Source organism: Thunnus thynnus, chromosome 22 (genome assembly GCF_963924715.1).
Source record: "Thunnus thynnus chromosome 22, fThuThy2.1, whole genome shotgun sequence".
Lineage (NCBI taxonomy): Eukaryota > Metazoa > Chordata > Actinopteri > Scombriformes > Scombridae > Thunnus > Thunnus thynnus.
In genome coordinates, this window is record NC_089538.1 from 22,761,726 (window position 1) to 22,783,343 (window position 21,618).

At 39.1% G+C, this 21,618-nt stretch overlaps 1 protein-coding gene across 4 annotated transcripts in view; it reads right to left on the reverse strand.

The window, feature by feature from the left end:
* LOC137174992 (F-box/WD repeat-containing protein 7-like) overlaps positions 1-21,618 on the reverse strand; it is a 40,291-nt gene that overhangs the window by 14,665 nt on the left and 4,008 nt on the right. For 2 of the 4 annotated variants that reach the window (XM_067580587.1, XM_067580586.1), the window contains exons 3-6: positions 3,009-3,091; positions 2,202-2,337; positions 872-1,006; positions 622-745 (exon numbers count right to left, since the gene is read on the reverse strand). In XM_067580587.1, the coding sequence (XP_067436688.1) occupies positions 622-745; positions 872-1,006; positions 2,202-2,337; positions 3,009-3,091 (478 nt within the window). Of the gene's footprint in view, positions 1-621; positions 746-871; positions 1,007-2,201; positions 2,338-3,008; positions 3,092-6,667; positions 7,037-16,261; positions 16,449-21,618 lie in introns of those variants that run through there. The other 2 variants (XM_067580589.1, XM_067580588.1) reach the window with 2 other exon arrangements.

A 21,618-nucleotide genomic window follows, 5' to 3' on the forward strand; every position in this document is an offset into this window, starting at 1 on the left:
AAGGTGCTATATAAATAAAGTTTTACTTACTTACTTAACTTACTTACTTTACTTACTTACTTTACTTACTTACTTACTTTACTTACTTAGTTACTTAACTTACTTTACTTACCATTTCAATTGTATCTCCCTAAATCAAATGTTCTTTCACATCCTTCTCTACGCTGTCAGGTGACTCACGGCGATGAAGAATACTAAATTTCTTTTGAGTTGTTTGTTTTTGCGTAATAACAGCCACATTTTAAGATATTTAGTCTTAAAAATATCAGAATCAACATACAGTATGTTGTGTGTTTAATCGTTCAATTCACAGACACATTACTGAAGACTTGACCTCGGTTGTAGCTACAGACCTGTTTGTGACCCAGAAAGATCTGCGTCAGTTAGAACCAAAGTACTGAGAGACGGAATAAACACATTGTTGGATTTTGTCTTTTTATGGGATTTGTTGAACACCAGACTTATCTCACTATATTCAATTACTATATTAATTAAACAGAGACAGATAAAAGAAGCCCAAAAAGAAGAGAAATTAAAAGAGGAGACAAAAAACCAGATAAGACACCAGTAAAACCAGTACCTTGTAGACTGTGTATTTAGCGTATTTGTACGTTTCTTTACCTTCCTCGCGGCACTTCTCCCTCCACAGCAGGTTGTCCTCAGCCAGGATCCTCCAGTACCTGCAGGTCTGAGCGGCCTGAAGCAGGTCGCCGGGAGCCAGGAAGGTCAACACGTACAGAGCCAGCTGCAAACACACACATGTTCAATATATTTATCTGTTCTGTCAACATTTCAGGGCAGATTTTGGACTTGAAAGAGTTTTAAGCATGAAAATGTTTGTTTTATGTGTGTGGGGGGGGGGTTTTTGTACCTCTTTGGGCAGCAGGGATATGAAGTCTCTCTGGAACTGGGGCTCGATGACCTGCATCATGTGCTTCACCTGACTGGTTTCACACCTGTCAATCAACTCGTCCAGAGCCAATAGCCTCTCTGGACCGCTCCACGTCTGCAGAGGAGGGAAAGGGAGGAAGAAGAAGAGGAAGAGAGAAACTTAACATCTCTGTTTGAGTGTGTTTTCCTGTTTGTGTCTGACTTTGTAGGTGTGTGTTTGTGTGTTTTTCCATTTGGGTGTTTCAAGGTATTTCTGAAATAGTTTTAACTTCCTCCTCGGGCAACAAGAGACGTCCGTGTTTTTCATCTGAATCTGTGTGTGTGTGTGTGCGTGTGTGTGTGTGTTTACTTGTACTTGTATGTTTTTTATTAGTTACATAAGAACAGCTCGGAGGCAGCGCTCCTCTACCAGCTCTGTGTTTACGTGCAGCAAGCGGAAAACACACACACACACACAGATTACCCAAAATGCAACACGGCTGCATTTTACCGCGCTGCAGGACAGTAGTATGTGTGTGTGTGTGTGTGTGTGTGTGTGTATTATTGTTGTCTTGGTAAGAAATCTTAACTGGTTGTAGTTTGGACTCACTAACCACTACAAATAACTGCTATGAAACATGTTATATAATGTGGGATAATTAGAAGTTAATTAACAGAAAATAAAGTGTAACTCTCCTTAGTTACTGTTGCTATGCCTGTCAAACTTTCTGTTCCTGTACAGATATGCAGTTTATGATGACTGTTGCAGATATACAACTTGAAATTTTTGGGGATTTTTTTTTAAACAATTCGATTTTACACAGAAGTAAAAAGATGCAGCGACTGTCAATTTTTTCAGCTGTAGCTAGCTAACTGGGGCTGCAACTAATGATTATTTTCATTCTTACAGCGAAAATGCAACCTAAAATATCTTATTTTTTCCCGACTAACAGTCCACAACCCAAAGATATTCAGTTTATTGTCATTAAGGACTAAAGGAACCAGAAAATATTCATAATTAAGATGCTGGAACCAGAGAATTTGAGCATTTTTTAGAATTTTTTGGATTATCATAATAGTTGGCGATTCATTTTCTGTTGATTATTGCAGCTCTAGTTTCCAGCTTACTCGTTTTAAAACAGGAACCCTGTAAAAGACGTCTTAAATATCCACATGATGGCTACATACATATCCTGCTAAAAAACTGAAGCTAACGTATCATGTAGACGACATTTAAATAAAGAAGCAGCATCGTTGGTGTGTTTCAGTGTGGAGCTCGTTAGCTTTAGTCTTACAGTATAAGGAAGAAACTTGTGTTATCGTGTGCTGACCTGGAAGACGTGAAGCCAGTCCTGCAGGCCAGAAGGAGGCGGGCCGGAGGTGACGCGCCGCCGCTGAGACGAATGCCCATTGGCCAGCCGCAGGTCGCCGAACGTGGTGGGCGTGGCCTGAACCAGACTGGAAGGACTGAAGAGAGAAAGAAAGCATAGTTAGCATCATCAGAAAACTTCTTCTGTAGTCCAAAATAACTAATAAAAAATATATATTATATAATATATCAGAAAGAAATTGTTCTGGCAGCTAAAATACATCCAGGAGAATCAGTTTTACCACATTTAAACATTTGTTTTTAGTTTTTCTATCAGATTTTGTGAACAGAATGCTAATTATCAGGGGACACAGACTACAGTCGTGGTGATACGTGACTTCTTTCACGCCTCCTCTTGACTGTGTTGTACATTGAAAAGCGTTTTTCACAGCATTAGTTTAAAATGTAGTTATGTTCCTTCGCTGTTTAGAAGTTAAGTTGTTCTAGTTAGCTGTTGGCTAACAAGTAATATCCAAAAATGAATATTAAAGAGGATAATGTTAGTTAATGTAGTTTATTTCATTAAACTAAATGTAGTTTAGGTGAATAACACAGACTTCTGTTATTAACTCTCTCCGGTGGGATTTTAACCACATGCTAACTTGCTAAAGCATAAACATTCAGATTAAGTTCAGCTGAAAGAAACATTGAACTATTTCAATTATTTACTCACATTTCTACAACTGTTAACTTGTAACTTACATTTTTTTTCTGTCAACTCAGAGTGACAATCATGTTTCTGAGACTCGTGTTGAAACGCGTGACTGACCTGAGGTATCCGTTGCCTTTGCAGTGTTTCTTCCCCGAAGGGAACGGCCGGCCGTCTGGACCGTGATCCAACTTCCTCTTCATCTGGTGTTCGAGAGACGTTGACAAGAGACACAGAAAGAAAAAACAGACACAGTGAGAGACGATAATGTGTCAGACTGCTACTTCTATAACGCATTTATAACATTCAGTCGAGTAGCTTCATTGTGTTTTGATTTAACTTCCTGTTACGTTTTTGCTAACTTTATGTGCATTACCACCACAGTCTCATTTGTCAGAGATTCAAAAAGGTCTGGTGTCGTGCTCGTTGACGGCTGTTTCCCAGTTGTACAAACAACCAAACCAGTTGGGAGTTTTGTTGGCGGGATTAATAACAGAATCTGTTTAGACTCAGATATGTAGTGATGGAAAAATGGCAACATGTGGATGTTGATCGACACGTGTACAGGTCGTTGGAAGTAGACTTACACATCAGCGTCTATCAAAATGACAAATGTTTAAGAGGCTGTAACTGATTCTTTTCATATTAATAACGTCTGAGCTGTCAGTGTGTAATGTGTTGGTTGTGGCTCGTAGTGATGAGCCTACAGAGAATTATCAGCGACTCTGCAGCTTTACGGAGCTTTATAGCGAGTTTCAGCTCGTTATTTATCTGTCCGGCTGCAACTTTTACTGTTCTGGTTCACTCACAAAGCTCTTATAGCCTTGTTGTTGGCCGCAGCAGGCAGCTGTTTTCAGACAAAAAGGTCTAAAAAGCCACTGTACACTACCTGCTCAGCACCAAACAGACACAGTTAGCTGTAGACTAGCTGGTGAACATAGTGGAGCATTTAGCAGCTAAAGAGCCAGATATTTCCCTCAGGAGTTGTTAGAGAGCAAAAACAGAGCTAAAAGAGAGTGAATATTGGACTTACATTCACCAGGTGGACAGAAACACGACTCCACGTGAACGATAATGTTGCTTGATGTAGAAAATAAGCAACTTGTTTGCTAACAAGTTCAACATATCAGCTTAAAAGCCGATGATGTGTCAGTGTTGTGTTCACTACTTGTTTGTGCTGAAAACTAGTGGCCGAAAAAAAAAAATCAGTCATTGCGGGTTTAACTACTTATAGCTATTGTGTCAACTAACAAAAGAGAAAATAGCCAACGTGAATGTGTTTTACAGCTGGATTTTATGTTGATATGAGGCACATGAACTGTGGTCACAAACAAAAAAACAAAAAAACCCCATGTGTAATTGATAACATTTATATAGATACACAGATAAGCTGCGGCCTTTTATCTAAACTACAGCGACACTGAAAACACCTACGCTGTGAAGTAACACGAACGCAACAACTCAGAGGTCTGAATCAGCCTTCTATCTCTTTCCCCTCTCTCTGTCTCTCAGTGAATGAACGCAGGAATGCAGAAAATCGGAGGAATGTCGCCGGTGCAGCACTGGTCTAAAATAGAGCAGCACGCGCTAACAGGCTGCTGCACACACACACACACACACACACACACACACACACACACTGGAGGCTGGAGATGTACTGGACAGCATGTGTGTGTGTGTGTGTGTGTGTGTCCTTCCTCCTCTTGGCATCTTTCTATGAATCACAGCTTTATCTGGCTGCAGTGTTACAAATCTGTGTCACTATACAGGATAATAAAAAATAAAAAAAAAAACGCCAGAGGATCGTCAGTAAAGACGGAATTTAACCCACAAGCCCGCAATCTTTCTACTCACAGAAAAAAAAAAAAAATCACAACATACGGCTGTGATTTTCAGCTCTGAGCTTTAGCCTAAACTCATAATCTGCTTTTCATTTTCTGACTTTTTTTTTTTTTTTTTTAATGTCACTGGCTTTTAATAACAGATGTCGCGTCTGTGTGGAACTCATTAAAGCTGAAAAAGAAAAACTTCACTCGGGGGTGAAGAGCAACCAAAAAAAAAAAAAAAAAAAAAAAAAAGCCGTGTTTACTGGTTTAAACCAGAATTTTTCACAACACAAGACATCTCACAGGAAAAAACACATCTGTACATGAATGTTTGATCTGTAAAATAAGTTTATAATGATACTTTTTGATTGATTTCTACTTTAATGACTTACAGTGAGTCTATGATATGTAATAGGTCATTTACAGTGACCTCATTGTACCTTTTTAACATTTTGTAGCTGTAACATCTCTAAAATATGACTTAAGTGACTCATGGTGTGTCTATGATAATCTGGAGTGGACATATGGTGACCTTATGGTGACTCGCAGGCAATAATGTCCCACTTTAATCTGTTTTTAATAGTGCAGGGAAGCAGAAAATGTACATTTCTAAATCATTTTTATAGATTTTTGCTGCTTTATTTGCCTGTAATAAACCATATTTGACCAAAAACATGCAGTTTACAGCAGGTTCAACACAGATTCAAACCCTTAAACTGCCAGTAAGTATATACAGAATGATATGCAGTGATCTCACTGTATCTTTTTACATTTTGGAGCCGTAGCATCTAAGTAATAATGCTATAATGACTTATGGATACTTATCTTATAATCTGTAGTGAATATACTGTGACTTTACAGTGACCTTTGTGTAATAATCTGTAATCCATAATCTGTATTTTCCTGTGTAAGAAAGCAGAAATGACAATTTCTTTGATCTTGAGGTTTGTAGCTGTAAAGATGAACAAGTGTTAGATACCGAAGTTTTGCTTGATGTCAATTAATTTTCAAGGATTTTTGCTTTTATACACCATGTTTGAACCCAAAGACAGCAGCTGTTCCTTTGTAGTATCCCTTCTTTTGTGTTTTCACAGTGTAGGGAGGCAAACACAGATGAACAAGCACTGGATACTAAAGTTTTGTCTGATTTTAATTAATATATATTGATTTTTGCAGTTTTATACACCATATTTGACTCCAGTAATGCAGTTTACAGCATTTCCACAGTGTAGAGAAGCAAAAATGTCAATTTCTTGAAACTATTAGGATTATCAAGCAGTGGATAGCAGGGCTTCTTCCAGATTATTATTACCTGCCATTGATGTTTGCTACTTAATTCACCATATATGTTCCCAAAAATGCAGTTTACAGCAGCTTGGCTGTATATTATCCCTCATTTATTGTGTTTTTACACTGTAGGGACACAATAATGTAATTTCCCTAAAGCTATGAAGATGATCAAGCATTAGATACTAATGTTTTGTGAGATTTTAATTAATTTCTGCTGTTTTATTCACATGTACAAAGCACATCTGACCCAAAATTATGCAGTTTACAGCAGTTGAGCAGGGATTCAAACCTTTACTAGCCCTGCCTACACAACACTACACACTACTGAGGCTGATCTATAATCAATAATCATATCAGAGAGAGAGAGGAAGATACAGGAAGGAGAGGAAGACAGAGGATGGACATGAAATGAGTCTCCCGGTTCCGCAGTGGTCCACACACACGCACGCACGCACACGCGCGCGCACACACACACACATATATATATATATACACACACACTACCGAGGCATGTAAGAGAGAGAAACGCCTTGTCATCCCGGTGTACGAGCCTGACAACCTTCAATTCCTGCACGACAGCATTCAACAAAAACTCAAAACGGATTTCAAACCGCAGCTGTTGACGTCAGCCTATCGATCAACACTCCTATAATCAATACTCACTTTGTAGAAGATGAGCTTCAAGGTGCCGTAGAAACCCATGGCTGCACCCCGGTAGGTAGAAACCCTCCCGGTAGTCCGAGAAACGTGAAGATATTACAACTAAAAGCAAAATTTATGACGGGAATGTCAACAACTCCAGAAGAGGGATATCACTAATAGTGAGCGTGACGTCGATGATCCATCCAGTCAATCAGTGAATCGATGAGGAGCATAAATCGATCCGTGCTTCAGGAGGAGACTGACACTCTCTCTCCTCTCTCTCTCTCTGCCTCGGTGTGACTCGACCTCCAGCAGGAACACGCAGGGACATGCCTCACTCTCTCTGCCGGGGGAGAGAGGGAGGAATGCGGACAGAGAGAGAGGGGTGGAGCCGGGTGGAGAGGGGCGTGAGCGCGGCGCGAACAGGAAGCAGCAGATTCTGATTAAAGTTCACAGTTATGTGGAAAACGTATCCAATTAAACGTTGGAGTTTATATGGAAGCACAAAGGTGTCAAAAGTCACTTAATTGGCTTGAAGTACAACTGAGTATATATACATAGCTCTTTTCACTTCCAATTTATTTTCACTATATTTACGATATTTTTTTACATTGTAATTGTACATTTTTATTCGTAGTTATATCACCTATCGTTCGTGTAGTGGTATTTCTCTCTTACTTTGTACAGGTACTTTTGTTTTCTCTTACCCAGTGAGCATTTTCCTGTTGAAAAGACGTTTAAAAAAACGGCTGAAAGTTTTTTTCACCGACTATTTAAGACGCTGATTAAATATTCACATTTACACAGTTTTTTACACCAGGATTTGCAATACTGGCTTCCAACTGAGAAATTTGGATGCGGTTCGTAGTTAAGCTCCACAATGACGACAGGCTATCATTTGCACATTGTAGAGGATGAAAGTTTTCACTGTTGCAAATCCCGATGAAATATGGTCTAGTGAAGGAGGGTTCCCACACCAGGTCTCGAATCCCGGTCTCTTAGACCACAGACGACTGCGCTGACCACTTCCCGAAAACAAGTATTTTTTGAAATATTTGTACGCAATAAATATTAATAAAAACCCACTATTTGTGCTTTTCCGAATACTGTATTCGGATTCGGTTCCACCCCTGCTATATAGTTCCGTATTGACATTTATATGAAACATTAAATGCGTTGAAATTACGTCTTTGTGTAGACCACATTTCACCTGCCAGTGCAATATGACTGAAGAAATACCTTCACATTGATCAATATCGTCTCCCTTTCCAGCTACAACTAAACAAATTATCAAAATGATTAAACAAATTAGTGTTTTGTGACACAATGATGTTGTAACGACATTTTAGCAGAGGGCAAAAAGAGGTCTTAGACATTAAAACAAACATCACCCAGATTTCAACTAGAAATCAACATTGAAATCCCAGTTGGTTCTCAATGGCTACCTTCTGTTTTTTGAGTGTTATGCACCACAACCCAAAGGCAAATGTAAGCCTACCTTGCAATAAACCTGATTCTGATTCTGATATTTCTATTTTGGCTTGTTTTTACTGTAAATACATTAAAGCACTAACACATTTGAGAAGTTTGGCTTATATTTAAAGCTGTACTGATCAATATTTTTACATGAACACTGGTTTAAATGATGTTGGTGGATGTGTAAATAAAAACAGTTTGTTACACGTTTGCCAGAGCCCCAAAGCGGTTAAATAAATCAGTTAATTAACAAATGTTTGTGGTTAAACATGTTTACAACAACAATATCCTGGTATATTGATATTGGTGTATATGTTGGTGATTGTTATAGAAAACTGTAGCACAGATTTACACAGCTGGAAACATCTGGATGTGATGTCAACATAAATATTCTGGTGTATTAGGTTGATTTTTCTTACGTATCGTTGAACCTGAAAAGCAGGATCATTATCACCGTCAGAGCTGCCTCAAGTCTGATGAGAAACCTCGAACACAGCAGCCAGACAGTCAGAAATCTCCACTATCAGCACTGATCAGTGAGCTCCAATCAATAGCTAATTGAGCAACTCAAACAGCAGCTGTTAACAAGACTGCAACCCCGGGGGATCAGAGCCTTAACAAGAAGGTAGTCCGATCAATACAGATCTTTAGAGGCTGATACCAATTTCAGTATTCAGTGTTTGGAGTTTTAAAAATCTGACATCAATTCTTCTTATTATTATTTTCTTTTACAAAAACACATAAAAAACATTTTAATGCAGTGTTTTTACCTTTTACTTGTGTACTTTTTTTTATCATTATTGAGTTTCAAAGGAATTATATGTGTATGGACTGTGCTGCACCAAATTCCAATCAATTTGTTGAGATGGTGATAAAGTATTGAACTAAACTGAATTGAATTGAACTGAATAAGATTCCTTTAAATTCGGTTATCAAAGAATTGACCACAACATCCCTGCTTCAAATCCTTGTTTCCTGTCTGTATCTCCACTATCAGCTCTGCATTAAAGGGAAAAAATACCCAAAAAACATATCTTTAAAAAAAAATAAACCTGTCAGTACTCCTTGGTGGGAAACTATGCAACAGTGACACCGTTTATAAATTACCAAACATATCTTTGGTATTTCTGTGTTGCAACTCCTTGTTACTTATCTGCAGACACATACATCAATATGAAGTGTTTCCATCCACCTGTTTTTATTCGTATTTTCATTTTGAGCATAAAAAACGACGCAAGTGAAAACGCTGAAAATCAAAAAATATATATATATTGAGATATTTGTGGTATTTCACTTTGTGATTTCTTTAAAGAACATTTTGTAATCGTAGCTGAGGTAGAAAAGTTGGTGTATTGAGAAATTAATGACACCGACGGGAGAATTAGTGCCACCAACTGTTTATGTCCTGATATTCACATTCAACAGTAGTGGATAGAAACAAGCATTAATTAGCATTTTGCTAATTTTAAAATTAGTGTTACATTTGATTGGAAACTTGGCTACTGATATATATATATATGTGATGAGCTAATATCGCCCTAATTAAGACAGACGAGTAAAAGGGTCTAATTTAAAATTGTCACAACAAAAAATAAATACAACATGCGCCCATACAGTGCTTGCATGTACACACACACATAGTCTCACACACAAACACACACTCACACAGACGCCCAGTAGGGGGGTTGTTAGAGGTCGCCGCTTTCTCACAGCTGATTGACCTTTGAGGTCGTCACACTGAAACTCCCACAGGCTCTCTGTACATTAGGTAGTGTTGGGAGGTGACGGGGGATAATTTGGGAGGTCAAACCTTCACCCAAGAGCCTGGAGAGACAAAACATACAACACCCCCACCTCTCTCACCTGTTCAACCCCCTCCCTCTTGTTTGTTTCTCTCCTGCCTCTACCTGTTTTCCCTTTTTCTGTCTTTACCCGCAGGCCTCAAGTTGTCAACACAGCGACGACAGAAAACCCACCGACGCACATTCTGCTCAAGTCATTTCAATGAGAAATCAGGATCCAACACATCAAACAGAAACCTCGAGCAGATTTTCCTTCACATGTTCAGACGAGTGCGTGAGAGAGAAGCTGCGATATAAACTTAGCGTCCAGAAAAACACAAACACCTGTGGAGATAATGTAATCCGACGCAACAGCCCCGCAGCCATCAAAACCGTCTCTGCGTGAAGCGTCAAACGTTCAGTTTCTGTTGACACAGAGTCGGAGAGGTGTTTGTGACGGTGGTTGCACAGGATTGTATCATTTTGACAGGTGTTTCTAATATTTTGTACCTCAACGTATGAAAAACTGCATATTGGAAACACCTTTCAGTATAAATAATGCATTCCGATCCAAAGATGTAAGCTGGACTCACACTAGAGGAAAATTACCAGGAGAGCTCATGTGATGAACAAAGTCTGTATCTACAAGTAATAATAAGAAGAACAAGAACAATATAGAAAATCACCAGACTTATGTTCAGGTTGACTTGGATACAGTTCAATTAAATTTAATTTAGTCTGAATTTCTCCCAGATTAGAAGTAAACTGCCAGTGTGAAAGCAACATTAAACTGCTGAAAACTAAGATTCATAAAATATCAAATAAGAAATAAAATCCATAATGAAAAGAGTATTCATTTTTTACATTGTGTACATATTTATCCTACAAACACACCTTTCGTCAGCTTCATCAGCTGTCATTCACCTGACCTGCTTTGACCCCGCCCCCTGGCTTTTTCCATCCCCACCCCGTCCAATCAGGGCCCAGATGACCTTTAACCTCTAAGCCTGTTAATCTGAAAATTTCTCTCTGTGTGTCAGCTTCACTGATCAATCCCATAATGCCTCAGACTTCCCTTCCATCTCCCCTTTTTCTGTTTCTGATTCTCTTCTTCTTCTTCTTCTCTTCGTCATCGTTCCTTTCTGTTGCAGCACTTTCTCCATTCCTCTTTTCTTTTCTTTACGTCTGGTACTAATTCCTACCTCTTTTCTTTCTCCTCCTTCATCCCACTCAGTCCATATTGTCATAAATCTGAATTTAACATCTCCCTCTTTCTGCTTCTAATTTACATCTTTTTTATGTTTTTTCATCCTTCCAACCCTCTGGTCGTTCCTCCCAATTTACTTCAAACATCCTGTATTTGCAAAACAAATTTTTATGTTACAAAAAAAGACATTTAGCATAAAGAATGAAGTCAAATCCATCTGATGATATAGATGCCAAACTAGGTAGGGAAATATGATTTTAGAATTTTTAAATATTAACAGAAAGTAAAAGTTTGTTTAGTTTTTCACTACATTTATAAAAATAATATTATAGAATAACAGGACATTTGAGATCTGGGGAGTATTTTTAAAAGAAATCTAAAATGTATGGAAGTCAAAAGCAGACGTTTTCTTTTCATACATAAAAATAAACCTAATGATTATGGAAATCACTATTGTTCTTAAATGAAAGTATGTTTATGTCACCCTTTTGTAAAGATTTATGCCACAGACACACACTGACTTAATGCTTGTTTTGGTCTTTTCATGGGATTTGTTGACAATAACACCAGGTTTAATTTTTAGCTCATTATATCATGATAACGATGAAAAATAATGTTAAAAAATGCAAGCTCTTGACTTCCGTACAATTTAGGAACAGTTAAAAAGTAGTTTTTAATCAAACAAACAGGAGGAAATAGTGCATTTGTTTGGGACTATTTTCAGCGGCGGATGAATCCACATGTGGTGCTCTAGTGTGTATCTCTGGCAGCAGGACGGTGTGTGAGTCAAAATAAACGAGTGTGTCATCATGGTAATGAAGGAAAATGTCACCCAGTGCAGCCGTGTGGCTCACTGACGTGTGTTTTTGGAAAATAACAGAGGTTTACCGCACAGAGGAATAAGATATATCAGGCTTTGGATACACACACAATACGTGTTAGTCGATCAATTTAGATCTATTTAGTGTTTTTATGGGATTTGTTGACAACAAGAAAAATATAGAAAATCGCCAGAAATATCCCATCATTATCTTGGGATAACTGGTTAAAAGTGTGAAAAATGCAAATATTTATACATTTGCATATTATTCCTTTAAAAAAATAATCATATTACTTTACTACTTACTCTTTTTCACTGTTTTCTGATGTTTTATAGACAGGCACATTAATCAATAATGACAATAATTGTTAGTTGCAGCCTTACAATCATGGCTGCTCGAGGCTTCCACACAACTGTTATAATTAAATAGTAAAAAAAAAAAAAGAGACTGCATAAAGGCTTTCTTTCTCTACTCACTCACATGTTTCTTTGTAACTCTGAACCTCCGTCTCTTTTTGATCTGTTTTCACTCCGTCCCATTCATCTTTTAAAACTCTCTCTGGTATGCAAACCCACTGAGTCTTTCCCTCTGATGGCCTTGTAAAACCTGAAACTCGTGTGTGTGTTGTGCATTAAAACAGCTGACTCTTTCCCACACTTGAGGACATACTGTGTGCATGTGTGTGTGTGTGTGTGTGTGTGTGTGTGTGTGTGTGTGTGTATTCCCCATCAGAGAGAGTGTGAGGATAAAGAAACATGTTTGAAAGTGACAACCGCTTCAGTGCATATGGAGGAAATATATACGTACACTTGTGTTTGTTTTTATCCTCGCAGCTAACTACTGTCAGACACTGGAAACAGAGAAAACCACTTCAAAGACCGAGGCAGATGTGGCCTTTGTGTGTGTGTGTGTGTGTGTGTGTGCGCTAGCTGGATTAGCCTACAAGTGTGTGAAGAATCAATACACAGAGAGAGAGCGAGTGAGGATCAGAGGAATGTGTGAAAGATTGATTTTCAGCAGATGATGTTTCATCTCTCTGTCTGTCTGTGTATATGACTGAATGTGCTGAGTAGAGTTGAAACCGACTCTTATACTTTTAATTGTCCACATCGGACACATAAACAACCAACAGCAATAATTACAGGTCACCAGTAGGGCTGTAGTCTGCTGGTCGACTGGTCGATTAGTTGGTCGATATGCTCTCGTCCAACTAAATTCTCAGTGGTCGAATAATCTCCGTGTTATTTTCATAAGGAGAAAAGTGCTACATCAACAGCTTTCCAGGATTAATCCATTATTTCTTGCGGCGGGAGGGACAGACTAACAAACTACCTGTGAAAACAACGGGGGTGTATTCAAAACATCCCCGTTGTTTTCAAAACTTTGAACTCGCCCAACCTAACGGAGACTGCTGGGTTTAACTGTCCTCAACGTTTACTGAACATATAATCGATTAGTTGAAGATTATGTACGATTTTCGTCGACCAAGATTTTCTCTGGTTGACTGCAGCCCTAGTCACCAGCTTCTAAGACAGCATGAAAGTGTTCACTGTCTTTGTCCGTCTTTCTCTTGCCCTTGGCGTTCAAACTTGGCTCGGCTGCAAGGATTCATCAATTAGTTGATCGACAGAAAGTAATCGCCAACTATTTTGATAACTGATTAATTGTTTTGAGTCATTTCTTAAAGAAAAAATACTGAAATTCTCCAGTTCCAGCTTCTTAATTGTGAATGTTTTCTGGTTTCTTTAGTCCTCTGACAGTAAACTGAATATCTTTGGGTTGTGGACAAAACAAGACAGTTGATGATGTCATCTTGGGCTTTAGTGATCGACATTTACATCTTTGACATTTTATAAACCAAACAACTAATCAGTCAATCAAAAAAACAGCCTCAAGGTCAACCATAGAGGGATTTATTTTTTCGGAATACTACTTTGAATGATGATGGAATGATGCAACCTAATTTTTCTTCAAACCTTTTTCTGCCTTTGAAGAAAGTATTGATTATGATATTTGATGGTATTTATCATGATTGTATGTATATAAAGGGAAATGGAAGCGGCCTCAGACACCACCCTGATGAAGGCAAAATAGCCCAAAACGTTTGGTGAATAAAGCCGAGTTAATGGTTTTAATGGTGACGTTAACTGAACACGTTTTCTTTGACTCTGTCTACATTAAGTCGTCCACATTAAAACTCCCAGAAATGAGTAACTCTCCTCCTTCTGGGCATGTGCGGAGGACAGACGAGCAGTTCAGCCACAGAAAACCAGCGAAAACCAGCGAAGAAGAAACGGTATACTATGTCAGTTTCTACAACGGCTTCCTGACATTTAGTTTATTGCGAGTGGATTACAACAGTTTAGATAGCTACGTATAACTCTAAGCTAGCCATCAAAGTAGACAATAAAGAGAACAACACTCGCATGAAGCCGTCCGCCATTGTAGTGTTTCCTCTTCTTCCTCTTCCAATGAAACGCTGCGCTAATGCCACCATCTGTTTGTCACCGTTCTGACAGCGTTTTCAGATTTACATACTCTATTTTCGGGGGAGAAAAGTGTATATTTGTCTGGATGGAGGGCCAAAACGGAGAGAAAAAGAGATCCATATTTACGAACTTAGCCAGCTTAGTGTGGACATGATCTTATATCGGGACATCTTGCTGTTTATTAGAGGTCTTCATGGGTGCAAAGATTCAAACCTGATCTGACCTAAAATAAACACACGAGAACAGTCCGACCCAATCCAAACAGACTGGAGATTTAACTCAGATTTTCTCTTTAAGTTTCAGACATACCGACACACAGACCTGCAGCAACACTTCATCCATGAACTCAACATGGTTTGACAGTTTAGAGGCGACGTGCCCTCAGACTAACGACTTAGTCGACAGGACGTGTGTCCGGTGGGACAGATTACAGCGGTGCAATGCAGCAAACAACAGGTGCTTTAAAAAGCAAATAAACACAACGGCTGCAGAGCGGAGCGTGTGTTGATCAATAATGAATGCAGGGAGTGTTGCAGGGATGTAAGGGACTTAGTGCTCATGTATATTTTAATGAGCAGCTGTATGTGTGTGTCTGAGCTGCAATCGTTCTCAGGGGAGAAATCGAGAGTCAGTGTTTGCAATCAGGATTCATAAGAAAGGAAGAAAGAACACAAGGATGAAGGCAGGAAGGAAAAATGAAGATTCATAGAAAAAAGAAAATGCACGAAGTTAAGACAGGAGAGAAACAGTGAAATAAATACTGTAAGTGAGGACGAAGTTTGTCAATTCAGCCATTTTTCAAGCAGAAGATGGCGAAAATGCCAAATATTTCTTTGTTCCAGTGTTTATTCCAGAGGATTTGCAGCTTTTCTTCTGATATTAAACTCAATATCTTTAGGTTTTGATGGGACAAAACAAGCAATGTGAACACGTCACTTTGGGCTCCAGAAATTTTGATGGATATCCTTCACTTTTAAATCCACCGATTATTTTCTCGATCAATCAAGTTTATGTCTATAAAATGTCAGAAAACAGTGAAAAATGGCAATTATAACATCTTCAAATGTCATGTTTTACCTGATCAACAGTCTGAAATCTAATCATATTCAGTTTATTATCATGTATGACAAAGAAAAGCTTCAAATCATCACATTCGAGAAGCTGGAACGGAGACAATTTTAGCTTTTTTGCTTAAAAAAAATGACTAAAACTGTTGTTCGATTATCAGAATAACTGCAGATTTATTCACTCAAATCAAATAATCAACTAATTGTTGCAGCTCTACAGACGGGAACTCAGAGAAAGAAAAACAACGAAGGGTAGCGCAAGAACGACTGGAGACTGTAGTCTGTGTTGCTCTGGTTGTTCAATATGTTGTTCACTCTCATATTTCAGATCAGATTTGGGTTCGAACATGAACGGATGTATTTGATAAGTTGACATTTCAAGTAAATAATGAGACAAAGAAGTGAAATCCTGCTGCTACTGTTTGTTTACATACCCTCCAGAGTCACCAGAAGTTGTTTTTGCTTAAAAAAATGACTCAAAACGATCGATCGATTATCAAAGTAGTTGCTGATTAATTTTCTGTCAATCAGCTAATTGATTAATTGACTTATTGTAGCAGCTGTAGTTGCAGCTGGGAACTAAAGAGAAAGAAAAACAGAGCGGGGGAGCGCGAGAACGACTGGAAACTGAAGGTTTTTACTGGCATTCTTCAAGTGTCGCATTACACACTGTAAAACACTGTGTGTGTGTGTGTGTGTGTGTGTGTGTGTGTGTATGTGTGTGTGTGTGTGTGTGTGTGTGTGTGTGTGTGTGTAGACAGGACAGCAGAGCACCTGTTCCTCATTGTGTCCTCTGCAGGTCAGTGGAACAGAGCCGCCTGCTGCCGCTTCGTGCAACCCACCAATAGGGACCCGGTGCTGTCCGGTTGCCACGGTGATGATGCTGACAGAGTGGTTAGGCTGATAAGTTTGAGCACACCTGTCTGTCTGACCTGCTTTCTATCTTTCAGCAGCCTGTCGTCTGGCAAAAAAAAAAAAAAAGAAAGTTGAATGTGGCTCAACTTTTGCTGCAACGTGACATCATCCAGTAAGACGCTGCGTCGGCCAATCACATTCGAGCACAGGCGCCCTATTTATTCTATTAAAATCAGAAAACTCTAAACATATGAAGCGAGACACACGACATATTGTTGAGAAAGGTTCTGTTCAAGACTGGATTTGTAGTTAATAGCAGACTTATGAATGTCAGTGAGGTTTTCTCACTTCAGGAACAGAACTCGGATGTTCTGGTTTCACTTCGGTTCTCTATTAATATTTCTCCAACTGGAGAAGAACCGGATTGACAGGACAGGATACAGAATAAAACATATTTCCAGCATGCAAAACAGTTGTGAATTACTTTATTTTATCTCCTCAAACCTCTAAAAGTTGTCCAAATAAAACAAAACAAGTCCTCTTCCATTTGACGGATAGACGATGCAACATGTGACGAGGGGTCCCAGGTGGACTTTGCTTTATTTTAAGGGGTCAAAGGCCAAAAAAGTTGACGCAGCATCACCGACGCAGCAAGTTTCAGTTTGATGTTTGAGCTTTACAGAAGAGATACTAAATGTTTTAAATATGTAACGTCAGGCTCATGTTCAGTTGAAGCTAAATGTAGATGAAAACGTAACAAGTGAAGCAGGTTAAAGACTGAAGGCTTAATTATTCGTCTCCATCGAGCTGGTTGTTAATTACACTTCAGACCCAAAGAGACGACGCTGAAACCAGAAGGTCGCAGGTTCAAACCTCCGTCCTGCTGACGAGCAGAAGACTCCAGGAATGCTGCCGCAGCTACAGGAATGTGTGTGTGCTGACTCGGCGAGATCAGTGTGGCGGACTTGACTGGCTGGAATGTGACCTCGTGCACACACACACACACACACACACACACATAGAGGGTACGAGGGTGTGTTCAGGTATGTGTGGATTAAAAACAAGAGACAGTAAGGAAACAGAGAAAGTGATTTGAGTATATCTCCTCGGGTGTGATGGCCAATAATGATAATAAATGCTAGTTGCAGCTACTTTTAATTCACCGTCTGCTTATTTCATCCATAGATTTTGTTGCAAAGTAAAATGACACTTACTGTAAAATAATAGGAAACGATTCAATCGGAAAATAGTCAGCAGACTGATTAATAATGGAAATAAACTTTGGGAAGTGTTCAGACAGACATCAGCTCTGCGTGAAAAAGTGCAGAAGAGCAAATCAGCCACAGAAAACCAGCAAAGAGGAAAGTAAAACCTTGTTTGTTACAAACTGCTGTTTTGGCGTCTGATGAGCCTTTGAACACACTGTTCCACTGTTTTCCACTAAAGGTGGATGTGAGATCCTGAAACTAAATTTTGGCGCTGCTCAGGGAGGTGGCACTAAATCTAAGTTCCAGGTACTCATAAGGGGGAAAGGAATGCAACAGCTGGTTCACAACATGGCAAACACTGTGATTAGTAATGGAGGACCAAGTGGAAACCTCCGGGGCTGTAAAACGAAGCCAATGCGGAAGTGCCAAAAACTGCAGTTCCTCGAATGACCACTTGAGGCTCCAAAAGCGAGTCAATCCCCATAGACCCCCATGTTAACTTTACAGCAGAAATAAACATGTTTACAGCCTGGTACAAAAAATGGTTTTGGTCTCTGTAGCTAATTTCCTGTCATGACAACTGTACGGGGGTGAATTTTTTTACCTCACCTGTTTAAGTTTCATTAAGCCGTAAAGTTCTGCATAATGAAGGACATGGCTGCTTTGAGTGACAGGTCCGCCAGCCGCTAGGTGGCTTATTTCAGTCATTCGGCCCGCCTCTTTACCCATTTTTGATTGGCTGGGAGTCAGGCGGTGTCACGCACTGCCAAGATGGCGACAGCCGGAGCGGCTCACTTTGAGCTTCAAAACCGCTCTTCAGAAACCAACGGGTGACGTCACGGTAACTACGTCCATATTTTTATACCGTCTATGTGAAGCATGTGCTTGGATACGTTTAGACTGGACGTTTGGGCTTCAACCAACGATTATTTTCATTATCCATTCATCTGTCGAGAATTTTCTTGATTTATCGATTAGTTGTTTGGTTTATAAAATGTCAGAAAATGGTGAAAAATGTCAATCACTGTTTTCCCAAAGTCCAAGATGACGTCCTCAAATGTCTTGTTTGTCCCGACCAACAGCCCACAACTCAAAGATATTCAGTTTAATGTCATAGCGGACTAAAGAGAACAGAGAATATTCACATTTCAGAGACTGGAATGAAAGAATTTCAGCATTTTTTTCTTAAAAATGACTCAAAACAATGAAATGATTATCAAAATAATTGTTGATTAACTGATAGAATAATTGCTGCAGCTCTAGTTTCATTACACAAAACATGTTCTGATCGGGAATATCTAACATGTGTTCTGCATTTGTCAAGGTAACCTGTGGATTGTTGGGGAGTACGTCCTTAATTACGATTCCCAGTAACGTTCCAGTAGTGTCCGCACGTTCAAAATCATGTAACATTTCTAACATAACAAGTAGCCAATCGTGACCAAAAACTACGACAAAAAAATCAAATTATCTTTATGTAAAAGAAACTCTACATTAGCGGTATGACTGTATTGTTCTCGCCACACTCACCAACCAAACAGATTAAGTGATGATGGACATACGGAGTCGCCTACTAGCGTATATCTGAAACGTTCTAGTCTGAAAAACATACTGGATTACGGATCGTTAGGTTTCCGTAGTAGAAAAGAAGCTAAACTGAACTTCCTGGATTATATTTGTTTGAATTCTCGTTTAGGCCTACGATTGATTTCCAATGTGGTCGGACAACAACAACAACAACACATAACTTGAGGCTTCCACATTTTTGGGTGCACATCACACATGTTCTTCTCTGGCTGGATCGGAAAACTCTCCAGACACATGAATGACATAAAAATTAGCCGACACGCTCAGGATTTTATGTCTATGGAGATAAATCTTCACGGGCCAAAGCGTGTCATGTGGCGTTCACTTCCTGGACTTGACCTCCTCTGACAGGAAACAAGCCGTGACATGTTCAGGTTCATCATTTCCTTCCTGATTCCCAGAAACTAACTGGTTTAAGTTAGTTAAAACAAAACACCTCATTTAGGACACAACACAACAGAGAGAGAGAGAAACTGAAATTAAATGAAATGTGTGTCCACATACCAGACATACCGCTGCAGCTCTAATGTGCTTCTATTCACACCAGTCATCTGACCCTAGCATGATCAGTGTGTGTGTGTGTGTGTGTGTGTGTGTGTTAAGAACACGCAGAGGTCATGTGTTTCAGTTAAAGACAGAAAGATGGAGAGACTGTAACATATAAGGGAATTATCAAACAGACTGACACACTGTATTATTATTATTATTATTATTATTATCATTAATTCCTCTGTATGTGTGTGTGTGTATAATCTCCTATATGTGTGGTAATCTAGAAAAAAGCTCTTAGATTAAAGACTGTTCTCACCAGATTAGTGCCCTAGTTTTTCTGTCTCACTGACTGACACACACACACACACACACACACACACACACATGAACAAACACATCAACAAATCTGATCTTCAAAAATCTACTTTCATTTGCTGCAATTGAATCAAAACCACCACACTGCCTCTAGTGGTCGTAAAAAGAAGTGCAGAACTGGACCTAAATCAATCAGCAGGTGTCCCATCATGCTATAACACCGTGTGTGTGTATGTATGTATGTATGTGTGTGTGTGTGTGTGTGTGTGTGTGTGTGTGTGTTAATCTAACAGTTCCCATGGGAGCAGACTTCATATCCCATGATCCTGATGGAGCTATGAGTTATGGGAGGAATCTGAGGAATGTTCACTGCTGCACATTCCTGTATAAATCTACTGTCTGTGTGTGTGTGTGTGTGTGTGTGTGTGTGTGTGTGTGTGTGTGTGTGTGTGTGTGTGTGACAGTGGCGGATATTTACTAAGCCTGTCACAAAATTACGGGCAGGGATGCAAAATTTTGTGTCACTGCAATTTTTAAATTTAGTGAATATCTCTGTCTCTAAGGGAGGTGGGTGATTTTAAAAGGATAAGTTCACAGTTTTTACACAAGTGTGTCTTAAAACAACAGTCAGGAGCCCAAATGAACAGTGAAACCTGTTTTTCCTGCTGTAATCATTCGTCCTGTTCATACTGACCATTAGAAGATCCCTTCATAATGACCTTACAATGGAAGTGATGGAAGACAAAATCCACAGTCCTCCTTCTGAGTAGAAATGTATTTCAAAGTTTATCTGAAGCTAATATGAAACTTCAGCGTCCAAATGAGTCACATCAAGTAGATATCTTTCAACATTACAGTCTTTTTAGTGCCAAAGTTCCTCTTTTTGTTACTATACTTCCACCTGCAGCTCAACAGGGAAACACTGTCCGAGGAAACACAAAGAGGGAATTTGATGCTAAAAAGACTGTAAATGTGTCAGATATCCACTTGATATGACTAACTCAGACTGCTGAAGCTGAATATAAGCTTCACAGAGACTTTTACATGACTGTGGATTTTGGCCTCCATCACTTCCATTGAAAGCACATTTGAAGGATCTTTTAATATCCAGTATGAACAGGAGGAATGATTACAGCGAGGAAAACCTCTTTCACTGTTCATATGGACACCTGACTGCTGTTTTAAGACAGATGTGACAAATTGTGAGTCTATCCTTTAAAATAACAATGATTATAATTATTTTATAATTTATCTACAAACGAGCCAAAACAACTGTATTTACAGTCACACTTTTAATTAACAAATTCTTGTGCATTTAGTTTTTTAAAAACGCGTTTTTGAAACGAATACTCAAAAACATATTAACAGTTTAAAGTGATTCATTACTGCAGGAAAAGAAACACTTAAATGACTCTATATTGCTGCAGTATTCTTACACACACACACACACACACACACACAGTCGCAGCAGTTGGTGTTCAGCTTGTTTATAAAGACAACAAAACAGGAGACACAATGGCACCTGAATGCCACACACACAGACGCTGACGTCGTCGGCTGGTACCTGAACACCACAAACACAAAACACACAAGACCACACAAAGCATTTCTGAGCCAGCTGTTGTGCTTGTTTCAGCCTCCGTGTGAGTGTGTGTGTGTGTTTTATTTCTCATT